This window comes from Piliocolobus tephrosceles, chromosome 16 (assembly GCF_002776525.5).
Source record: "Piliocolobus tephrosceles isolate RC106 chromosome 16, ASM277652v3, whole genome shotgun sequence".
Lineage (NCBI taxonomy): Eukaryota > Metazoa > Chordata > Mammalia > Primates > Cercopithecidae > Piliocolobus > Piliocolobus tephrosceles.
In genome coordinates, this window is record NC_045449.1 from 59,357,601 (window position 1) to 59,382,030 (window position 24,430).

A 24,430-nucleotide genomic window follows, 5' to 3' on the forward strand; every position below is an offset into this window, starting at 1 on the left:
GTCATCTTGTCAGCATTTGATAAGGTATAGTTATTATTCATTTTTTTTTTTTTTTTGAGATGGAGCCTTGCTCTGTCTCTCAAGCTGGAGTACAGTGGCGTGATCTCGGCTTACTGCAACCTCCACCTCCCCAGTTCAAGCAATTCTCCTGCCTCAGCCTCCTGAGTAGCTAGGACTACAGGTGCCTGCCACCGTGCCTGGCTGATTTTTGTATTTTTAGGAGAGACAGGGTTTAGCCATGTTGGCCAGGCCGGTCTTGAACTCCTGACCTCGTTGATCCTCCCACCTTGGCCTTCCTAAGTGTTGGGATTACAGGTGTGAGCCACTGCGCCCGGCCTAGTTATTAATTTTTTATTCTAGTATTATTCTATTTTGTTATCCTATACATAGACATTGTATAAAACGTATATGTATATGTGTATATTTATGCATATCTTATATACATGATATGTACATACATATGTGATATACATATGACACAGAGTTTATTAGCGAGTAGGAAGGAATTATAGAAGGGCAAGTCAATTCATTACGTATTAACAGTCAGCATCAATTAGGTGCTTACTTTCATCATTTTGTACAATCCTCTACCATGGGATCCTGTTTGTAAACATCTCCAGAGATTAAAGAAGAAAAAAAACCTTCCCTATTAGCCTTACTTTTGTGTTTCACCTTCCCTGAAATTCAGAATAAGCTAATATAATACGCCAATATTCTTGTACTGAGTTTTACAACCAAAGTATAAACATCTATCAATTCCTATGACTGTTTCTGTACATAATGGATTGGTGGCACTTAGATCAATATTAGCAATGCTATACTCAATGGCTGAGGACAATGCATTTATAAAGGGTTTCATCAAGATTCATGGTCTCTATTGATACATGTTGACTTTTTACTTTAAATTGTCAAAATTACCACTAAGTGTAATTTATTATAACCAGAAGAGTTGGTGAAAATAATGCTGTCATTTAAAAATAAAATAGGTCATTAGCTATTGCCACAGCCATACTATTCTGGGTTAAATTACATTATTTTGAAAAGAATGGAAAGAAAGAGGAGAACACTGAAATTTAAAAGAAAACATGATTTATGCCTCTAAGCAAAATAATATCCATTTATTTTGAAACGATGACATTGCAGACACTGTTGGCTGCATACTCAACACTCCATTTCCCCTCCTTTTTGTTCCAGTTTTCCTTCTTCTCCCACTTTCATCACCAGCATGTGGGTCCTGATTACTCTAGGCTAGTTTTGTATACTCGGTTCTTTTGCCAGGGATTGGGTATGCCAGGCTAAGCATGTGATCTTCTCTGGCCAATGACATGTAAAGGGAGGGGGTAGTTTCTGGGAAAGACTTCCTTATGCATTAGGCCCTAGAAACTGGCAGCCCCTTTCTGCCTCCGAATAGTGCAGATCTAGGCAGGATGCCTGGCACTGCTGCAGCCATCTTGAAGTTGCTTCTAGAATGAAGCCAGCACCGGCAGAGCCATGAGAATGCTTTACTTGTGGACTCCTTGTTCTGTGAGGTAATAAACTGCTTTATTTTTTATGTCAACCATGGGTGGGATATTCTGTTACTTGCACCCAAAGCATCATAACTGAAACAGGTAATGCGTAAACTGTTTTTTTGTTTTGTTTTTTTTGAGACAGTTTTGTACTTGTCACCCAGGCTGGAGTGCAATGGTGCGATCTCGGCTCACTGTAACCTCTGCCTCCGGGGTTCAAGTAATTCTCCTGCCTCAGCCTCCCAAGTAACTGGGATTACAGGCACCCGTCACCACACCAAGCTAATTTTTGTATTTTTAGTAGAGACGGGGTTTCGCCATGTTGGCCAAACTTGTCTCGAACTCCTGACTTGAGGTGATCCACCCACCTTGACCTCCCAAAGTGCTGGGATTACAGGAGTGAGCCATTGCACCCAGCCGCACACACTTCTTGACCTAGAGAAAGTAAACAGGAGAGTCAAATAGGAAAGGAGAGGGTACCTGTTCCTGTGACTCCAATTCTTTGTGTTGTATTTTTTTCTCTGCACATCGCACCTGATTAGAACGGTTTTCTAATTCATCTTGTAAAACCTGAAACAGTATAAAATAAAGATATCAACAATAATTAGCACACTTGAAAAAATAGTTTTACACCATGAACTGGCATTAAAAAGGCCTCAGATTTCTAGTTTATTGCTCTTGTTCCAAAGCATTCGGGCAAACAATATCAGACTTTTGTGTGTCAGGCCAAGATGTTTTCTGCTTTAAGAATACCTAGTACAAAAAATTTCAAAGTTACAAAATAGACAAATTGGCAGATGTCAATCATATATTAAAGTGTCTCATATCCTTCTAGTGCAGAACCACAAGCATGTAATAAAGCATATGTAATAAAGCATAACACTATTGCAATGAAAATGGTTCCCTCAGGACACCTGCAAGATACACTTATACTCTGAATCATTGTGACAGATAGGAATTGTCATATCTGACTAGCATAACATTTTTCAAAATTATATTAAGATAATTTGAGAAAATTATAGTAGCCATACATGAATTTCTTTATAAAGTCAGAGAGAATGGTATGAAATTTGAGGAATTTGTAAGAAATGGTCAGAGGTGAACTCTTTCAGTTGCCAAGTAGCTGTCTGAAATAGAATTCAGGTTGATATGGGAAACAGAAACCACGAAGACCAATAATTATCACTGCATCGATTACTATGTTAGGTAAAGAGGTGAACTTGAAAAAGATCTTGTAGTTTCCATGTACTATTTCTATAATGACACTGGATTGTCCATTCAAACAGTCCAGTGTCATTATAGAAATACTACATGGAAAGTTACAGTGAGCAGAATGCATGGGGTGGTAACAGCAAAGGTGTCAAATTCACAAAATTCAATTCATCCAGTCAATATTAGTGAGTTCCTGCTCTATGTCAAGAATTGAAATAGGTACTCTAGACAGAGCAGTGAAAGAAAACAGACCAAACCAAACCAAACAAAACAAAAACCCTGGTCAGGCCCAGTGGTTCACATCTGTAATCCCAGCACTTTCAAAGGCTAAGGCAGGAGGATCACTTGAAGCTAGGAATTCAAGACCAGCCTGGGCAACATAGCAAGATCATTTCTACAATTTTTTAAATTTAATTAGCTGGGTGTGGGGGTGCAAACCTGTGGTCCCAGCTACTCAGGATACTGAGGCAGGAAGATCACTTGAGCCCAGGAGTTTGAAACTGCAGAGGGCTATGAGTGTGCCACTGCACTCCAGTCTGAGTGACAGAATGAGACCCTGTTCTGTTCAATAAAAAAAAAAAAAAAAAAAATTCCTTGCATTCACATGCTTAGATTATAATGGGGTGGAGGTAGGCAATAAGCAAACAGGAAGTGTATTATATATCTGTGATGAGTGCAGAAGAAAAATAAGGCAGGGAAGGGGACATTCTAGAGTGGTGTGAGGAAGCGGGGATTGCAATTTTAAACAGATTGCAATTTTAAACAATTTTAAAAAGGTGTTTAAATTTAAACACCTTTAAACAGGTCCAAGAAGGCCTATCTGGGCAAAGACCTGAAGGACAAGAGAGAGCAAGTCACATGTAAACTTCCACAGGAAGAGCCTTCCAAGCAGTGGCCGCTGCATGTGGAATGACTCCGAGATGGTATGTTTGTGGAAGCCATAAGGTCACTGTTGAGAGTGAGCAAAGCAGCAGCAGTGAGGTCAAGGACATAACAGCGTTCAAGTCACATCAGGTCACATGGAGTCTTGCAGGTCAACGGCTTTAGATGTTGCCTAGAGGTGGACAGGAAGCTGCTGGGGGGTGGGGAGCCGGTGCTGCTTTCATTGCTGTCTGAGGAGCAGACTGAGGGGCAAGGCAGAGGCAGGGAGTAGGGGAGAGGCAGGGAGCAGGGTGGGGAGGCCTGAGAGGAGCAGACTGGGGGTCAAGGCAGAGGCAGAGAGCAGGGGAGAGGCCACTGCAACACTGGGAAAGGGAAGATGGAGAGCGGGGCCAGGTGGTAGCAGCTGATGAAGGAAGGATCAGGTCCAGGTATGAAATAGAGTTGATGGTCCTGAGACAGTGGAAGCAGAGAGGAATAAACAGGACCCCAGGGATTCTGGCCTGAGGAGCTAAGACTGCAGTTGGCATTCACAGAGACAGAACAGGTGTTGGGGCAGAGGAGCTGGAGCTCGGCCTCAGCTGGGTTCAGTTTGAAACGCCTACTACACATCCAGGTGGAGACACGAGTTCAGACACAATGGCTAAGCTAGTGTCCATTAAAGATTCCTGCAACACAATGCCAGTCTTTTTTATGTCCAGATAAATAGTGGTTCTTAAGCTTTTGGGAGGTTCTAGACTCCTTTGAGCATCTGATGAAAGCTAAGTAGTTACTCCCTAGAAGGAGAAAAACCATAGTTTTATGATTTTGCCTTTCACTGTAGGGCATTCCTAGATTGCCTGAAGCCCATCCGTGAATGGACCCCAGGCTAAGAACGAATTTAAACAGTGAAATTGTCTGTGAGTGAGCTTGCACGCTTTAGGGTGTCTGAAATGGTCTGGGAGTGAGCTTGCATGCTTCAGGGTGTCTGAAATGGTCTGTGAGTGAGCTTGCATGCTTTAGGGTGTCTTTGATATTAGACTTGATTATAAATCTACAACTCAACCAGGTCTGAGAATGAGCTTGGAAATCTCTCCATTCTTGAATTGTCTATAATTCTGTTGTGTTCTACTTCCAAAAGGATGAATGCAATAGTTCCTGTGCTTGTTGATGAGGTAGCCTTCCCCCGCCCCCGACTTTCATAGCTACCAATAAATAGGATCTCATCAGCTTCTCTTATGGCATAATTGGGGAAAGTAATGATTACTGTATCGGGAAGAATATTTATCCATTTTTTTTTGTCCCCACTTTTTCCTGCTCTCTAATCCATCCTCACACCACTGTCACAGTGATCTTGTTAAACTTAAATCTGATTATGTTGTTCCCTGACTAAAATGCTGAAACAACACTCCAGCCCCACTGAGAGACAGCTCTCACTCCTTAGCATAGCATCCAAGGGCCTTCATCAACTGGCTTGGTCTCCAGTCACGCTGTGCCATAGGAAGCCTTGGCGTGCCGTGCAGATGTCATTACCAGCAATAATAACAGGAGCTATCATCCACAGAGTGGATTTTATTTTTAACCCTTACGACAATTTTGTGCACCCAGTATTATTCATCTATGTTGGAAAGGATGTAATTGAGGCTCCATGCAGTTAACTACTTTGTTCAAGTCCATGTGGTTAGCAGTAAGGCACTGGACTGGGACTTTTCTTTTTTTTGGGGGGGTGGAGTCTCGCTCTGTCACCCAGGCTGGAGTGCAGTGGCACAATCTCGGCTCACTGCTACCTCCGCCTCCTGGGTTCAAGCAATTCTGCCTCAGCCTCCAAGTAGCTGGGATTACAGGCGTGTGCCACCACGCCTGGCTAATTTTTTGTATTTTTAATAGAGACGGGGTTTCACCATGTTAACCAGGATGGTCTCGATCTCCTGACCTTGTGATCTGCCTGCCTCAGCCTCCCGAAGTGCTGGAATTACAGGTGTGAGCCACCATGTCCGGCCTGGACTGGAATTTTAACACATTTCTGTAACTTCAAATTCAATATGCTTGTGCTACTCCATGCTGCCTCTTTCCCAGTCTGTACTGATTTTCTCTTTTCTTTGCCTGGAAGTCCCTACCACACCTACTCTGCTCCATGATGTCATTGCCCTGATCAATACAAGAGCTAAGTATGGGCTTCTCTGGACTTGCATCCATCTAGTGTTTCAGGGAATTAATTGACATGTCTGGGTGGCATGCAACTGTCTGCACGCAACTGCAGCTCAGGGACCTCCTTTCTTCATCTCTGCAAGCCCAGTGACAAGCCAGCTCGATGCCTGGTACACAGGTGACACTGAATTCATGTTTGTGGAAGGAACTCATAAACATCTGAACTCTACTCCCTAAAGAGATTTACTTCAATCACCAGGGCTTCTGACCGTCCTTCATGGGGCACATTTAACCAAAGGTGATTGTGTGTCCTGAGACACAAAATATACACATATATCCTCCAAATATCTGTATCTGTCTCTGAACATACACACACATGTCATAATAATAATTGATAATATATTGTCTGCTTTCTGCTACAATATAAAATACTCCTTTAATTTTTTTTTTTTTTTTTTGCTTTTAATTTTACTTCACAGAAAAGAAAGATGGCGTGCCTCTCCCTTCCCTTAAATGAAGAGTTGTTCCCCACCTCCTGGCTTCTCTCCCTCCTTGCCTTCACCTGCAGAACCCTGAGAGTGCCACACTCGGCATCCCACATCCTCCCCCATTCACTACATACCCCGTTACACCTGCCCCCTGTCCCCACTGCTCTCCTGAGTCAGTTTGCACACCAGTCACTTGTCATCTCCCAAATGCCAAGGCCAGAAGCTAACTTTCTTCCTTTTTCCACAGAAGCATTTGGCCCTACTCATGCCCAATTGCGTTTTTCTCTTGAGTTTTGAGGAAATAATTCTGCTCAGTGAAGTCAAGGGATTAAAAAAAAAAAAAAAAAGAGGATGCTGCAAAAGTGAAAGCCAAAGACAACAGGCCTGGAAAGAGGGTGGTGGATATGGAGAAGGGCATGGGTGCAGTGGAACCATTGACAGGGCACTGGAAAAAAGGGACTCAGAGACACCCCAAGGCTTTGAGATGGAATGACCAGAGAATAGTGAATTCTTGCTAAGCACAAGTCAGAAGCTGTGGGGCTGTGTGCTTTCTGACATGCTGGGCTGAAGGTGCTGGTGGGACTTCAAGGAGGAACTATTGCTAGAGTCTGAATATTTGTGTCCCCTCCAAATTCATATGATGAAATCTTAACCCTCAAAGCTAGTAGGAGGCAGGACCTCTGGGAGGGAATGTCCTCAAGAATGGGACTGGTGCCCTTCTAAAAGCTCTGAGTGAGGTTCCTGGCCCCTTCTACCATGAAAGGACACAGCACAAAGATGGGTGTCAATGAACTAGGACTCAGGCAGGCTCTCCCCAGACGCTGAATCTGCTGGTGCTTTGATCTTGGATGTCCCAGCCTCCAGAGCTGTGGGAAATAAGCCTTTGTGTTTAGGAGCCACCCTGTCCAAGGGATAATGGTACAGCAACCAGCGCTCGCTAGGACCCCTAGCTAGCAGATCACATTGCTCAGTGGGTCTGAAGAGTGGGGCATGCTCTCAGACAGAGGTGCAGAGGTTCTAAAACCTGCCCTTTGGGTGATGCCCACACTCAGACAGGCAAAGGAGGAGATGGAGGCCCAGAAAGCTGGTGAAAGCCCAGATAGGCAGGAGGCAATCGAGGAGAAGTTAGGATGACATATGACGGAAATCCAGCTGAAAGAAAGTTCCAAGGAAGGCAGCGTAGCAAAGTAGATCTGATCCTTTTTCCGTACTTCATATAGTGAACAGATTATGAAGTCAACTATGTTTTATCAATATTATTAAAATGGAATTCAAATTACATTTGCTTTTCAAAAAGGCAGGCCTTTAAAAATTTCCTCATAAAGACATAAAATGTGATCTTTCTAAAGTTAATCAGAGAAAGTAGTTGTATTTAGAAATGACTTTCGTTAACTATTAAAGATCAGTTAAAAAAATTGAAAAATCACCAAATAATATTTCACTTTCAAAAAAGTCAACATGTACTGCATGAAAGGAAAATGACAGTTTATACTGGCGGCTGGTCCTGGTTTTATATTCTAAAAAATTATTAGGTTATTAGAGTTCCAACCTCAGAATTTGACATAAGGACTATGTGAAAATGACCACAATTGCTCAGTAAGTACAACCAGGGACTTTAAGTTGTGTCTTCTTTATTCAAAAAACCTTCAAATTTGACATTTCACACACACACAAAATCACAACTTTTAGTTTCTTCCTGAAAAAAGCCCAAGATAATTAAAGAATAGAATGTCCAATACTGGGTCAAAAATATAAAACAAAACCCAACTTGAACAGTTAAACTGTTTATTCTGCAGAACTGTCCCTCCTCTCCTAACTCTGCAGTGTTAAATGGCATCATTACTGAAAAGACAGTTCTTTTCTCCCAATTAAATCTGCCTTTAAATATGATGTAAGTCAGCTGGCTGTGGGAAGCCACAGCGCTCCTGACTTTCAGAGTGCTTTCTCCTGGTCGGGAATAAAGAATGACGCTTTCCAGAAGAAAAATGTAAATGACATAATAAGCTCCACAAGAACAACGAGCGCACACCGCACTCTTTCAAAGGGAGAGCGTTGTAGGATAATTTGATTTGTTTGTTTCAAATCTGAAAATAATGAGAGCAAATGAAAGTGTAAAAAATGAAACATGTTAATGGGCTCCTCAGGGTGAGGAAAAAGACCTGGGAGCTAACGTGCCCACTGAGTGGCACCTGTGACAGTGCGGGGCTTTTCTGTGAGTTTGGGGAAAAAAGAGTAACTTAGTCAATGCTATTTTAATAAAATGTATGAACATAATTCAGCTCAAGCCACTCCTTAACTTGTAAAACCACGCATTAAGGAATTATTTGGAGTCTTATTAAAAAACAAAGTTTTCTCTTGTAGTTCTGAGTCAATTAAACAAGAATACAGTGATGGCAGATACATGCCTTTTAATAATGAATAAATGAAACACAAATTCATTTTAATTATAAAGTGGTTAAAAGGTTATTTAATAAAGGAAAACTTTATTGGAAGAGAGATATACTATGTCACAATGATAAAAAAAAATTTTTTTTAAATGTTTCCAGAATACAAGGTATATAACAGAGAGAGGCTTTCAGATGTAGTATTGTTGTAGCAAGACCAGACATCTTTCTAGAGATTTCTGATCTCGCCTTTGGCCCACTTCTTAGCCAACTCCATTCCAGCAACCCAAGAGCTGTTACCTTACTACCCTTTTCCCAACAGGCTGTCTAAGCATACAAATTGGTCTTCAGCTTATAGCTCAGAATATCAGTACTGCAAGTTCATATCAGAGAATACAATTTCAAACTCTACTTTCCCATCTTTATCAAAACTCTATGTATGAGAAATTTGGAAAAATCCACTTGCAAATCAAGACAGACTCATCAGCAGTAGAAAAGTCACCCTTCTGAGTCAGCGGTCCTGGAAACACCGTCCTAGCAGAGTGGACTCCAGAGACACTTTCTCTTACACATTTTCTGTCATGTAGCTTGTAGGGTCATGTTCTTGCCCCCTTTTAGAGAGTTTCAAAGCAGTTCTCATTGAGTTGAAATGTAATGTGTTTGACACATATTCTGCCTCATTCTGTGTTGTTAAGTCTTGATAAAATGCTAGTAGTGCCTGGCCTTTGCACAAATCATCATGAGGTCTATGAGCATATTTTTCTGGGCCTGCCATACCTGAAGGGGCAGAGGGTAAATGGATCCTTTCCTTGGTTCTGCTCGTAGGTTCATCCACATGTCCTCTGGGAAGCGGGAACCTTGAATGCTATAGTGTTCTGTTATTTAAAATAAACTGGATTGAACCATATGTAAGCAAAAAGAGTGTTGATTAAAGTTTTGCCCTATATAAATATAAAACTGGGGTCGGTAGAGTTGTGGATTTTAAGGGCCTTGGGTACAGTCTGTGGCCGTGAAACAAGGAACCAGCTGAACCTCCGCTGGGTGAAACGCAGAGAGGGGGACTTGCGAGCTGCAAGCTCTGCATAGCTGAGTTTTAACAAGAAGAAAAAGCCAGAGTATTTATACTAAAGATGCTGCCAAGAAGAAGTCACCCTGGCAAACTGCGGGAAACTGCTGAAGCAGGGTGACGGGTAGACGGCGGTTCTGTGTACTCTTCTCCCTACTTTTGTGTATGTTTAAAAGCTTCCATAATAAAAAGTCAAAACACTGAAAAAAGAAGAAAAGTCCCACTTAAAAAAAAATGAGGTCATCATATCCTTTCCTTCATGAGGCTTGAATTTACTATCCTACTTTGGAGAAAACAGATGATTCATTCGCCACTCAGTGGGCAGGAGGGATGCGGGAGGATTTACCCCATGAATGTTTTGAAGACAGAATGAAGAGACCAGGGGGTAGGATGTGCGTATTTTGACTGAAGGAGAAGATAACTAGAAAGGGAAGGCCTATTTTTATTTTTATTGAGGTATAATTTACATACAATCCAATTCAATGTTTATTTTTTCATGGTAATGGTCTGTTTTCCATTTAAAACATGTAAGATGATTTTTAAATGTATGTCATAAAATATTTGTTAAGTTATAAAATCTTGACGTAAACTTCTCTTCCCCTGGCTGCCTGGTCCTTCAGAGAGATGTGATGCCTGAGCTGTGACTACAGTGAAGAGACACTAATTACAAAGGTGAAATAAGGGTGACTCTCATTTAAACCTTAATTACCTTCTTAATAATGCCCACATTTGTTTAAGCAGCATTACTCCAGTTCAATCTATTAACTGGGCTGATAATATTTCTGATGAGGTCTCCTTTTGCAATGTAAATTGACACCGAAACAGTAAATGTTTTTCTTTCTACTACTGTTAAATGAAGGCTAAGGTAAAACACAAATAAAGCAGTAAAATCTTGCTCTATTTTCATGTGAGATTTACAAACTTTTTTTTTTTTTTTTTTTTTAAATCATATTGTAAATGACTAGGACAAAGCAAGAGGATCAAGCCCTGTCATCCACACAAGGAGCGGTAAATCTGGGGCTACCGAAAGTGACGCAGTGGCAGCATGACATTTTTACTGGGTGGTCTCATGGGCTATTTACTGAGGCCACTATAGTTTCTGTTTTATTATTATTTTTAAATAGGCTAAATCTACTAACAAAAGTAACTAGTCTTCTTTAACTGAAATGCCACTCAAGATTTCTTTTAAAGCGATTTCTTCATTCAGACCTACCCAGGATGAATAACAAACCATAAAAAACAGTTTTATTAGTGATTCTACAGTCATGGAAAACAGGTTATGCTGCAGATCTAAAGCCAGAGCCGCAGTTACTACTGCAGAGGCCACTAATGTATTCATAGCAGAACTGTATAATTTTTTTCCCCTATGGCTTATGTTCAGGTTTTCGGTTTTTTTCACATTCCAAGCAACATTTATTTTTTTTTTCTTAAAAAAAAAAAAAAACCCTGATAATTTTGTCTCTTTTGTGATATTGATGTGAAGGAAAAGAGGTATTTGGAGGTTTTTACCCAATACAAATGTTACTCCTCACATAAGGCAAAATTCCTTTCACGTGAAAACTTTTTAGTTGTTGTTGCGACAAATGACAAACCACATGGACGAGAAACGGCACTTGCATATGAGCTGTTGTTGTAGTACTTATTAGGCTGCTGATTCAACATAAAAGGCAAAAAACTGTGGACACTATACAGAGCAAGAGTTTTTCTTGTTTGTTATTCTCCAAGTACAAAAGTGTTCGTGTTTTCTCTTTCCTTCTCTCTCTCACCTATTTTCAGTCCTTCAAATTCCTAAAGGACTTCCTTTAAAGGTCCTAAAAATGTACTTTTTAAAAAAGTTAATGTTTCCTGGTGTTAACAGGGGTTCCAGGAAAAGAAATCATGTTATTTCAAGACTTTGATGATCTAAGGAAGCCGGAATCTCCTAACGCACCTCATTCATGTTTTCCTAGTCACACAAAAGACCATCCTGACATTACCCACATCTCCTCTTAAAGGGGCCAGTCTGTTTCTACTCAGGAAATTCAAAGCACATTTCCCCACCTTCGTCGCTCGAGACAGCTTCACTTGTGAACAAGTTCTTATCTCGGGTGGTAGAAATCTAGGATCAAATTCAAGAACCACAGCTAGGATTTTGTAAGATCATAGAGGCATTTCCTTGTCTGGCCAGGGTGATAAGCACTGGAACTTGAGTTCAGTCTCTGCGAAACAGAGTGTTAACTGTTAAATCCTCACAGACCACCCCTCTTCAGTGCAAGTCCAGGGAAGAGGGAGGACCCATAAGCCATTCATTTAAATTTCGATTTTCTTACAAAGAGTAATCATTCACACACGCCATCCCCTCAGCCTGCAGTATCATTTCCAATCCCCTCCACCAGACTGTATTTCTCCTCCATGAAAACTGAAGTTAAGATTCATTTCTTCCATGAAATATTTCCAACACAGATTAAACTATTTCCCATTGTCACTATATTCCCTGTATGGTAACATATTTATAGATCTCTTCCTATTGTGAATTTATCTAACTTCTTTTCTCATTTTAGGCTCTGAACTTCACAAGAGCAACAGCCTTTGCCCTGCCATTATTTGTTAAGTGGTCTCTGAAATGCTTGGGAAAGTGTTATTTACACTACGGTAATGAGCATTTACTGGTAACATTAACCAACTCTATAAAGAGCAAGTTGCCTTTCATTTAAAACAGTGGGGGTACTCCCACTAAAATTCTCAGATTTTTTCCCCCTTTAAGCTACATTTCCTCTCATTCTGTCTCTAGAGAAAAATAACTGAGTTTTATCCAGTCTGCTCCCTCAAGTGTTAGAAATGGCCTCCCTTCTTGTTTTTTAATAAATAACACATCTATCAGTGCCCTTTTTTTCATGCTCTAGAGGGCTGGTCACCACTGTTGCTCTCTCCCTTCTGCTATGTCCCTCTCAGGGTCTACACTGGTTTGTTGTCTTTACCCATCTGCCCTTCAGGAAATTGTCCACATTTCTTTTGTTTGTTTTAAGAGATGGGGGTCTCACTATGTTGCCCAGGTCGGAGTGCAGTGACTCACAGGCGTGATCGTAGCACCCTAGAGCCTGGACCTCCTGGGCTCAAGTGATCTTTCCACATCAACCTCCCAAGCAGTTGGGACTACAGGGGCACGCCACTGCACCCGGCTGTTTTTGTTTTTCTTGGCCACATTTCTCAAGTGTTTGACTCCAGTACCCTTGTTTCTCCCTCATTAGTGAACTCCTTCCTCATCAGTGATCTGATTTTGGTTTCTAACTAATTATGAGACTTGTTCTCTGCAAGGTTGCAATGATTCTCTTATTGATGACCCAGTGGCCTTTTCCACAACTCGATTCTCCTGGACCTCTCTGTTGCACTGGGCACTATTAGAATGCTCTCCTTCCAGAAATCCTTCCCTTTGACACCACCATGTCAGGCTGTCCTCCTCCTTCCCACGTGCTTTCTGCTCCTCCTCCTCCTCCTCTTCTCTCTCACTTGTGGATATTTCCCTAACTAGGTTCTTACCTCTCTAGTCTTTTTTCTGTACACTGTGTCCTTCGGATCATTAATTTCATAAGTTAATGGAAGTATTTCTATATTATGGGCATACAGCATGTACTAGACGTGGTACTAAACATTACCCTCAAAAAGCATCTAATCTAATGTGTATGGCAAGCTTATAAAGGAACTATTACAATACCACATGAGTACTGCCAAAAAGAAGTCTTACCAAGCATTGCGACTGAACACAGGAGGAAAGCAACAAACGCCGGGGAAGGTTTACACACTGAGCTTCCTTGAGGAGGCAACGTGGGAGCTGGAGGGTTTCCCAGGAGGAGAGGAGAGTGGCCCTGGGGAGTCAATCGCAGAGGGAAAGACACGAAGGCATAGACCTGCAATGCGTGTTGGCTACACTGAAGGCATGGCCAAGCAGAGGGGTGGCTTTGAACCAGGAGAGGCTGCCTGCGTTGCTTAGAAGGGCCTTGTGCGCCAGGAGGACTACAGATTTTACCCTGTAGGAATGGGAACCACAAAAGTGCCTAAGATGATCAGATTTACAATACAGGATGAATGTTCAGGTGACAATGTGGAAAATAGTGGCAGGGAGGCCTGCTGGGGACAATTAACAGAGTCTTGGCAAGACATGGGTGAATCTATGGGACAGGACAGAGGCAAGGATCAGTTTCCACTCAGCCCTCTCAGTACACAAGAGAAAACCAGGCCCAGAAAAATACACCCATAAGCTTCATGATCATTTGTAAAAAGGCCAGGAATACAGAATGAGGCTTAGGACATTACATTTTTGGTCAATGAGAAATGCTTTAGAAACTCTGAAAATGAAAAGAATAAAAAAGCACAATTTTACAGACCGTGTAACCAAATACACAAGAAAATCTGTCTCAGGAGCTCACTCTGTCATGGCTGGGAGGCCTCAGGAGTCCATACAGTAACACGTGGGAGATAAGCTTGATTTGGATAGGAGATGGTAGGAAATGACGGGCCTGGGGGAGTGCACGTGCCAGGATGGCAGCAGAGCCACAAGAGAGGTTGCAGGGCTTGGTCATGCAACGAATGTGCCAGGTGTGAGAAGGAGGTTTAAAGAAGGACTCTGAGGCTTTCAGCATAGGTGGCTTGGGTGCTGTCATCAACTAAAGCAGAGAACACAGTAGAATTAAAATATACAGAAAGGAAGGGGAAAACTAGGTTTCTGCATGACACGGATTCAACAGGAATGATGATGCCAATGGCTTGACCACTAGAGTATGGTGTCAAAAAAGAAACCATGTAAGGAACAGTTTTGGGGAAGTAAGATCATGAGTTCCATTTTACAGCCACTGAGTTTGAATGCGTATCATGACATCCAGCTCCCTGCCTGATGGGCAACAGAAACACTAGCTCTAAGTAGGGCTTGCCTGGTGACGACTCCTACACTCATCTCCACACTCAGGATCGCACAAGTCCTCTAATTTGACATCTCCAACTGTCTCTCTTATGTGTATCTATGGTGGCCTCACCATCATCGCAAACTTACCAAGTCCAAGACCAAACTCATAATTTTCCCCCTCAACCAGCTTCCCTTCCACCTGTCCTGCTGATCAATGACAAAATCATTCATTCAATGACCCAGTTCCTGGTTTTAAATCTCACAATCATCTGTGAGCCCCACTCTCTCTGTTCTCCCTCCTAGTTAGTTGCCCACATTCCTTCAATTTCTTTTGTTTCCCCCACCCCCCCTTCCTTTCTGTATATTTTAATTCTACTGTGTTCTCTGCCTTGCTCTGTTGCCCAGGCTGTCACTGCCTCCTGGCTTCAAGCAATTCTCCTGCCTCAGCCTCCTGAGTAGCTGGGATTACAGGCGCCTGCCACCACACCTGGCTAATTTTTATATTTTTAGTAGAGATGGAGTTTGGCCAGGCTGGTCTTGAACTCCTGACCTCAGGTGATCCGCCCGCCTCGGCCTCCCAAAGTGCTGGGATTACAGGCGTGAGCCACTGCACCTGGCCTAACTTCTATTTGAAATGACTCCATTCTACCTCCTGATTTCTGCAGAAGGATTCCAGACTCTTTTTTCTACCTCCAGGATTCCAGACTCTTTCCCAGTTGTGTCCTCCTGCATCCTGGCATGCAGGATGGGTCAAGGTTAGCATCCTGCACCCTGCATCCTTATCCTGTCAAGGTTAAAATTTCTTCCCTGGCTCTGAATCCCTTCCTAAACTAGCTTCATGTATCCATTTGGACTTCTTTCTTACTGTGCTCAATATATGGGAATCCCCATTTATCTGAGGTTTTATTTTCCCTAGTTTCAGTTACCCATGGTCAACTGTGGTCCAAAAAGAGATGAGTACAGTACACACAAGAATATATTTTGTGAGAGAGGAGAGAAAGAGAAAGGGAGAGAGAGAAAGACCACATAATTTTTATCACAGTATATTGTTGTAATTGTTCTATTTTATTATGGTTGTTAATCTCTTACAGTGCCTAATTTATAAATTAAACTTCATAATAAATGTATTAGTCCATGCTCATGCTGCTAATAAAGACATACCCGAGACTGGGTAATTTATAAAGGAAAGAGGTTTAATGGACTCACAGTTCCACATGGCTGGGGAGGCCTCATAATCATGGCGGAAGGTGAATGAGGAGCAAAGGCACATCTTACATGGAGGCAGGCAGAGAGAGAGAGCATGTGCAGGGGAACTGCCCTTTACAAAACCATCGGATCTTCTGAGACTTATTCACTATCACAAGAATAGAATGGGAAAAACTCGCTCCCATGATTCAATTACCCCCCCTTCCAGTCCCTCCCATGACACGTGGGAATTATTACAATTCAAGGTGAGATTTGGGTGGAGACACAGAGCCAAACCATATCAATAAGTATGTATATACAGGAAAAACATATGATACATCAGGTTCATTGCTGTCTGTAGTTTCAAGCAACCACTGGGATCTCGCAATGTAACCCCTGTGCATAAGAGGGGATTGCTGTCCTAACTCAAAGCTGTCATGCTAGCTCCAACGTGCAGGCACTGTGCTGTGGCTTTAACAGCTTTACTGACTTTCACAATGTCCCTCTGAGGTAGAAACCTCACCTTATAAGAAAGAGCAAAGGGCGGCCACAGTGGCTCACACTTTGGGAGGCCGAGGCGGGTGGATCACAAGGTCAGGAGTTCAAGACCAGCCTGGCCAACATGGTAAAACCCTGTCTCTACTAAAATTACAAAAATTAGCCAGGTGCGGTTGCAGGTGCCTATAATCCCAGCTACTTGGGAGGCTGAGACAGGAGAATCACTCGAACCTGGGAGGTGAAGGTTGCAGTGAGCCAAGATCGCACCACTGCACTCCCACCTGGGCAACAGAGTGAGACTCCATCTCAAGAAAAAGAGAGAGAGAGAGAGAGAGAGAGAGAGAGAGAGAGAGAAAGCTAAGGTTTCTAGAGGCTAATCAAGGCTACACAGTTGCGAAGTCTTGCAGACAGGAAATGGCCCAGGTCCCTCTGCCTCTCAGCCTCCACCTCTCGCCACCAATGGGCCCAGCTCCACACATTGCCCTGTGAGCTCTGTGGGTCTTGTCTTCATCATATCTAGAATGCCATTCTCCTGCTATTGCTTCCATCCTTCTGAAGCCTTCTGTGTCCCCAAATGCTCTAGATTTACTATTAATATTAAGATATTTAGTCTTTAATGAATTAAAATGTACAAAAAACAAAAAGAAAAACAAGTTTTTGTGTCACAGATTCAATAGTCACAATGATTCCGACAGCTTCCCTATTAGTGTGGAGCCAAAACTACAGGGTATTACACGAAGTGATGAGTTGAATTATATCCTCCAGAAAGACATGTTGAAGTCCTAACTCCCAGTACCTCGGAACGTGGCCTTATTTGGAAATAGGATCCTTGCAGACCTAATCGGATGAGGTCACCCTGGAGTAGAGTGAGCTTTTAATCCAGTATGATGGGCGTCCTCACGAGAAGAGACACACAGGAAGAGGTTGGCCCTGCGATGACGGGGCCACAGATGGGAGTGAGGCATCTACAAGCCATGGATACCAAGGATTGCTGGGAAACATCAGAAGCTGAAAGAGACAAGGAAGGATTCCTCCCTAGAGCCTTCAGAGGGAGCACAGCCTTGCCCACACCTTGACTTCGGACTTGTGGCCTCCAGAACTGTGAGATAATAGCTTCTCGTTGTTTCAACTCACCCAGTTTTTGGTTCTTTGTTACACATAGGAAGAAACGTCCCTTGTTTTCCATTTTCTCTTCAAAAATGTGTAAAATACACATACGCACACAAACATTTCTTTCAACTACCCAGTCCTACTAGACCTCATTTTACCCATGTGAGGGCCAGCAGTCCACTCATTATGAGACAATCTGGAAAACGGCATTAGGGTATTACTATGTTATATTTATCCATCGGTTTTTTCTTAATTTTGTGTGTGTACATGGTCATATCAGATTATTAAGGAAGCCACTCCAATAGAATGATGGCTCTTTCTTAGACGATGAAAGAGACACTGCTTGAGATACAGAGGTGGAGAACCTCAGGTGAGCCTGCCTCTCACACCCCACATTCACATGAAGGATAGAAATCATTCACGTCAGATAAAGTGTTTTTCTTTTTCTAACCTTAGGATTCTATGATATCTGGAGCCAGTACTCATGGAGGAAGAAGTTTAAAACTTTCCATTTAAACCACTTAGAATGAGAGGATTTACAAAGATCCTGTTTAATGTTCAGCTGACACATTGTCAAAAACATTTATCATGCAACCTTTTGAAGTTTCTTCCACTCCCTTCTAGTTATTAAAGCTTGGATTGCAGTTAGTTCTCAACAACAAGGCATACACGTGATGGTGTTTTTAGAGTCAGCCTTTCAGTTTGATTTCTGAACGACTAAGCAAAATTCAGTTCTCCTGATCAGAAAAATGATTAGTGACCTAGTTTTCATGCTGAATGCACAAAACAGTTGATTTCTGAAATCACTTCTGTATGGGCCTAGAGATAATGCAAGGGACATGGAAATTTCATTTGTGTCATAATGCTCCCAACTGCAAGAATTTTCAGATATAAGAATGTGCCACTTCAAGTGAGGCTGAAAATCTTTCAGTGCAAATGAGGAAATAGTGACCTACATTATTGAGAAGATTCCCCTGGCAACTTAATTCCTAATGTAAATATCTTCAGATTGAGAATAAGCTTCAGTTCATGTTTTGGCAAGAGGAATAAAACTCTTTCTGAATAACGCAAGCGAATACTATTTTTTGAGTCTGTACAATGTATTAGAAGGTACAGAGTTGGGTAAGACATAGTCTCACCTTTTACGGCACTTACATTATCATGGAAAGTATGTGATAAGGACAAAAAGCAGGAGAGCATGGTAAGTGTGTTAAGTGTTCAATCGAGAGAACAAAAAGAAAAAGGAAGGACAGAGGAAGACGTTCAATGACACCACAAGGAAGCAAGCAGATAAATCCAGAATGTGGGACATTCTACAGGACAACTGACCTGGTTTCTGCAAGAAGTCAATGACATGGGAAAAAAGTGAGGAAGGGTCTGCTGTAGATTTGAAAAGACATGAGAGCTGTAACAGTCAAATGTAATGTTTGGATCTTGATTCAGACAAATCAACTGTAAAATGGTACTTTGAAGTTAATTTGGGATACTTAGTTATGAAGTAAATATTCGACGATACTAAAAGATCATTGTTTGCTGTCTTAGGTATGACAATGGCACTGTGACTGTGTAAGACAAAGCCCATGGTTTCTGAGAGGCATTCTGAAATACACAGTGTGAAACGATTTGATGTCTGGAATTTGCTTTAAAATATTTTAGCAAGGAATGAGGGGGAAAAGACAAAGTAAATGTCGCCAAATCTTGATAGTTACTGAAGGTGGGTGACAGGCTACTATTCTCTCTACTTTTGGGTATGTCTGAAAATTTTCATAATAAAACTAAAAAAGAAACAAACATTTTATGTACAGTCAAATGATAGGAGAAAAACACAAAGAGATTGGGAACGTCTTCAGGAAGGAAGTAGCATTTGGGAAAAGCCTTGAATAATGGCTACAATTCTGACAGGCCTAAGGTGGCAAGGGGAAAGAATTGTCTGTTAAAGAAGTTGCATTTGCAAAAGTAAATACAAGGAAAATGGGGGTGTGCTGAACAAAGGGTGTGCAGTCCATGGAGCAGGACCTGGAATATGTGAAGGGGAGGCACACCTGCAAAGAGGAGGTCAGAGCACAGTGAGCTTCAGAGTGCAGGCTTTAGCTACACTTGGTGAAAAGGAGAGGGCCTTTTGTGCAATGCCTAAATCAAGAAAGATACACACAGTTACTTCCTAGACATTTACAACATGTGTCCCAGGCTTAACAGGTTCAAAACTGGACATATTATCAGTTTTCCCACTTTATTTCCCTCTCCTTCTACTCACCCCTTGGCCTCAATCTAATTATGTTCCTATATATTCAGATCTAGATTAAGGGAACCCATATTCACCTAGTTATCCAAATCAGGAACTGCAAGGACACCCTTGAATTTTCTCTGCCATCTAACCATTTACCAGCCTTCCAAATATTTCTCCTCTTCAGCCCTATGGCTATTGTCCTTGTCTCTTTTCTTCTGGACGATGACTACAGTCATAGATCTCTTCGTTCCAATTCATTATTGCCAGGGCAATATTCCCCATCATGTTCAAGTTTCTCTACCTCACTGCACAGTACCACTACCACACACACGAAGCATCAAGTTATCCAAGGCAAAAACTCAGGAGATCTCTTTGATAACTTGCTTCTATTCCACCTGTTCCCTCCCAAAGGCTCCTGTTTATTTGCCACTAACCCCTGTGATTCAATCTCTTTTACTTTGATCCACTTCATGCCATTTTTACTGACATTCTCTGATTATATTGTCAGAATCCCCTTTCTGGTCTCCATCCATTCCTCTGGGTTTATCTTCATACAGCAGCCACTTATTTTGGAAGTCATTATTTAGGAGTTATCATTGAACCCCTTCCTTCCCTAAAGGAAACTTTACCCTGCCACATTCAGTTTTCACTAGGAGTAGCACATGATGAATAGAAAATTATAAGTCTTTGATAAAGAAAAACCTTAACAACATGCATAATCTACCCACTTCTCTCCATCTCTAGTACTACCTCCTTGGTGCAAGTCATGGCCATCTTTTACCTAAAGATGACTCCAATAGCATAACAGTCTCCATCTCCCTCCCATACATTCTACATGTCAGGTCTGTCCATTCATGTCCCTTACCTGCTCAAAGTTCTCCAACAACTTACGATTACACTTGGAATATCTAAGCTCCTCATCATGCTTAGAAGGTCCTACAAGGCGTGGCTTCCACATGCCTCTCAGGCTTCTCCTTGTACCTGTCTCCATTTTGGTCCAGTCACACTTAACTTCCTACTATTCTCTGAACCTTACAAATTCATTACCATTAGCACTTCCCTTCTTTAATCTTTAATCTTTCTGATTAAAGTTTCTTGTTAGGAATGTATAAGCATTTTCTTCTTGCACTAGTAGTATACAAGGAATAGAAAAACATGTGTTTTACAAAGAAAAACTCTTAATATTGTTTTAACACCTTTCAAAGTAACTTTAATCAAAGAGACAATCTGCAAGATGAATCAGAACTTCATGTACTGGCTGGGCATGGTGGCTCATGCCAGTAATCCCAGCACTTTGGGAGGCCGAGACGGGCAGATCACGAGGTCAGGAGATCGAGACCATCCTGGCTAACACGGTGAAACTCCGTCTCTACAAAAAATACAAAAAATTATCTGGGCGTGGTCGCAGGCACTTGTGGTCCCAGCTACTTGGGAGGCTGAGGCAGGTGAATGGCATGAACTCAGGAGGTGGAGCTTTCAGTGAGCCGAGCTGGTGCCACTGTACTCCAGCCTGGGCGACAGAGCGAGACCCCGTCTCAAAAAAAAAAAAAAAAGAACTTCTTGTACTGTGTAAAAACTGGTGTGATTCCACACACCCAGCATACTTAACAGAGGAATCCAAATAGTCAAAAATATATTATAAGCACAAACCAAGACTGGTTCTTGGCAGTGTAGCTGACATTTTAACAGTGTAGTTGAAAATGTGTTCAACCTTCACCTTTCATCTAAGGCTTTCCTTTGCTAAGGAATCATGCCTGTAACTCAAACTCTAAGGTGAATATGACTTCTTTGAAATGAACCACCACAAACCAAACATCTAAAGCTTAGGATATAGTGTTTCTCTTCAAAACTGACAACCACCCCCCCGCCCTTGTTTTTGTATTACATGACCAGTCTTCTTGAAATAAGTGTGGTCTAGGAAATCTGACTTTCAAAATTAATTCTAAAAAATTCTATTTCCCTGTTGATGTACTGTTAGTATGGTTTGTCTGTCCAACTTCTGAAATGCTAAGTCCATTTGATCTCCTACTAATGGATCAAATCCTATTTTAGGACCTAATATCAATTTAAAAAATTTATGTTTTACTTCAGATTCTAAAATAATACAGGCTAATTGAAGAAAAATGGAAAGGCATCAAGAGGGAAAAAAATTTCCATAATCCTTGCACTCAGATATAACCACTATTAGCACAGTGCCTTCTTTCCACGTCTTTTTCCTATTCATATGAAACTGGCATGGTGGCTCTGTAGGACTCCCTGGGTGTAATCATAGAAGCTTGTCTCTCATCTCCCACTGTTCCTTTAATCCTGCTTAGTGGAGGCAGTTCTTCTCTTGCCCCTCGGTGAAAATTCAGAAGGGTGCCTTGATTTTTCAGGTCACTCTAGTTCTACAGTCATTTTAAATTGCAGACAAAGTTTTAATCCATTTAGATTGTTCTCAACCGAAATTTAAATGGTTCCTAAGAGCAATTTAATGTAAGGCAAGACATATCTAAAGGATTCCAGAACACCATTCTTTGACCTGTCATCAAAGTGCTTTTACTTCCTGTTTGTCTTTGACCCAGGGACTTGAACCCCAGAGCAGTGGTTATGGTGCTTGCCTCACACACCAATGTCCCTAATGATGACTAAGATTGGACTGGATGTGTAGGTGTCTCCTGGCCTCACCCTCCTAGTGGTGATATTCTGTTCTTCTCTGGGAATATCCCTCAACATCTGTTTAACCCTGTTTCCCCAGCTTCAGCTCTTTGTTGCAGGTCTCTGTGCATTTTTCTTGGCCTGTTGGATGAATAGTCCTCTTTACTCTCGTCTCCTTTCTGCAGATAAGGGTCAAATATAACAATAATCTCCCCTTCATAGTGAAATGAGGTGCCTGAATTCCAGTTTCTTGCAAGAGAGTAAAACATCAAATCTGCAGCCTAATTCTAATTCTAAAAAGATTACTTTAATTAACTAATAACGATTTGCAATATATATGTTACAACAATTCTTAGATATTTGTATTAGTCTGTTTTCACACTGCTGATAAAGACATACCTGAGACTGGGTATATAAAGGAAAGAGGTTTAATTGACTCACAGTTCCACATGGCTGGGGCAGCCTCACAATCATGGTGGAAGAGCAAGGCACATCTTACATGGGCAGGAAAGGGAGAGAATGAAAGCCAAGCCAAAGGGGTTTCCTCTTATAAAACCATCAGGTCTTGTGAGACGCATTCACTACCATGAGAACAATATGGAGAAACTGCCCCCATGATTCAATTATCTCCCACTGGGCCCCTCCCACAACACGTGGGAATTATAGGAGCTATAATTCAAGATGAGATTTGGGTGGGGACACTGCAAAACCATATCAATATTCAAATTTTAATTCATGGATAAAACTATCATCTGGTTCTCGGTGGAAGCATGTGCTTTAGGTGTGTGCCATCAGTCCACATTGAGCAGCATTATACAAAATAGCTCTGAGAAACTTGATACTGCTTTTCCTGTAAGAATATTAAGAACATCAGCTACATCTTACAGTTTTTCTTCCACTGAGCTTTCTTTGCTCTGCGGTGTCTTCTACATTGCTACTGATGATCTTTCCAAAACAAACCTGACCTAGCTCCTCTGCTGAAAAATCATCAGTAGTTCTTCTCTACCTACAGAATAATTTCAGACCCCTAAGCATGGCATATATCCTTGCTACTCAATGTCTGCTCTGAGAAACAGCAGTGTTGTAGGATCTTGAGCCCCACCCCAGACTGACAGCATCAGAGCCTACATCTTACCAAAATTCCCAGGTGACCAGTGGGCACATTCAGGTGTGAGAAGCACTTACACAGTGCACCCTTCTTGAGGGTCCTACGGCTGAAATTCCTCTCCGGTGTCAGTGCTAGGAAAAGCTGCGCTTCTCCTAAGCACTTCACTTGGTTTCTGTTAAGGACACGGGCTACTGAAATTCGATTTCCTCTTGTCTTTAGCTGCTACGAAGCCCAGGCCAAACATGGAGCTCTCCTTTTAGCAGCTTTATTGGACTTCATGGCAGGCATTTTGTTTGTGAATTCTATTCTTGATTTCGTATTATTTTCAAATCTTTTTGTTTTACTGTGATTTTCTTATTAATTTTTATCCTGTTATACCGTAAGCATCTCTCTAAGTCACCTGAAATACTTTTGGGGATTTGGTGAGGTATAAGCCCATGATATTTGTATGTGTGTAAGACAGCAAGAAAGTAATAAAGTCAATACATATTTCATTTCTTGGCCTTCCCTTGCCCTAAATGGTATGTTTAACACCAGTGCTAACTTCTCCCAATCCAACCTGTCTGTGTATGCAGAAGTCTCAGGTCAGTTTTCATCACAAACCTAGAGGTATTTTCCATAGAAACCTCTTGTGTAAGAGGAACTGAAGATGTGAAGGCAAAAGAGCATTGGTGGTAAGGCTTGTGGCAGGCTGGATGTCACAGTGGGAGGTCTAGGTTTCTCTGTAGCTTAAGAAGTGTGCTGGCCATCCAGGTCCCAGCTTACTCTGCATCTCCACTCTTTTCTAAATAAGGACTTTCTGCTCTTGGTCTTTTCTGTCATGAGCTGGGCTCCAAAGTGGCAATCTTCATTAAAAAGTGAAAACTGAGTGTTTCTGTCTAAAAACTAATTAATTCCTGTGGTGACATAAAACAAAACACAAACGGGTTCATGTAATGATAGTCAACTGCCTGTGATGGCATTCCTGCGTGAGACAGCATGGCTCGTTGGTGGCAACGAGTAGGTGGCGAACCTGGAGCTCCACTTTCTCTCTAGCAGCGTGGTTGGAGGCAAGACACCTGACCTCTTTGAACCTGTGTTTTCATCTATACCACAGCGAGACATGTGAGAGGTCATCTTCCAGCA

At 41.8% G+C, this 24,430-nt stretch overlaps 1 protein-coding gene across 8 annotated transcripts in view; it reads right to left on the reverse strand.

The window, feature by feature from the left end:
* Window positions 1–24,430, reverse strand: part of CEP112 (centrosomal protein 112) — a 558,138-nt gene that overhangs the window by 52,281 nt on the left and 481,427 nt on the right. For all 8 annotated transcript variants that reach the window (XM_023212015.3, XM_023212013.3, XM_023212018.2 and 5 more), the window contains one exon: window positions 1,989–2,078. In XM_023212015.3, the coding sequence (XP_023067783.2) occupies window positions 1,989–2,078 (90 nt within the window). The remainder of the gene's footprint in view (window positions 1–1,988; window positions 2,079–24,430) is intronic.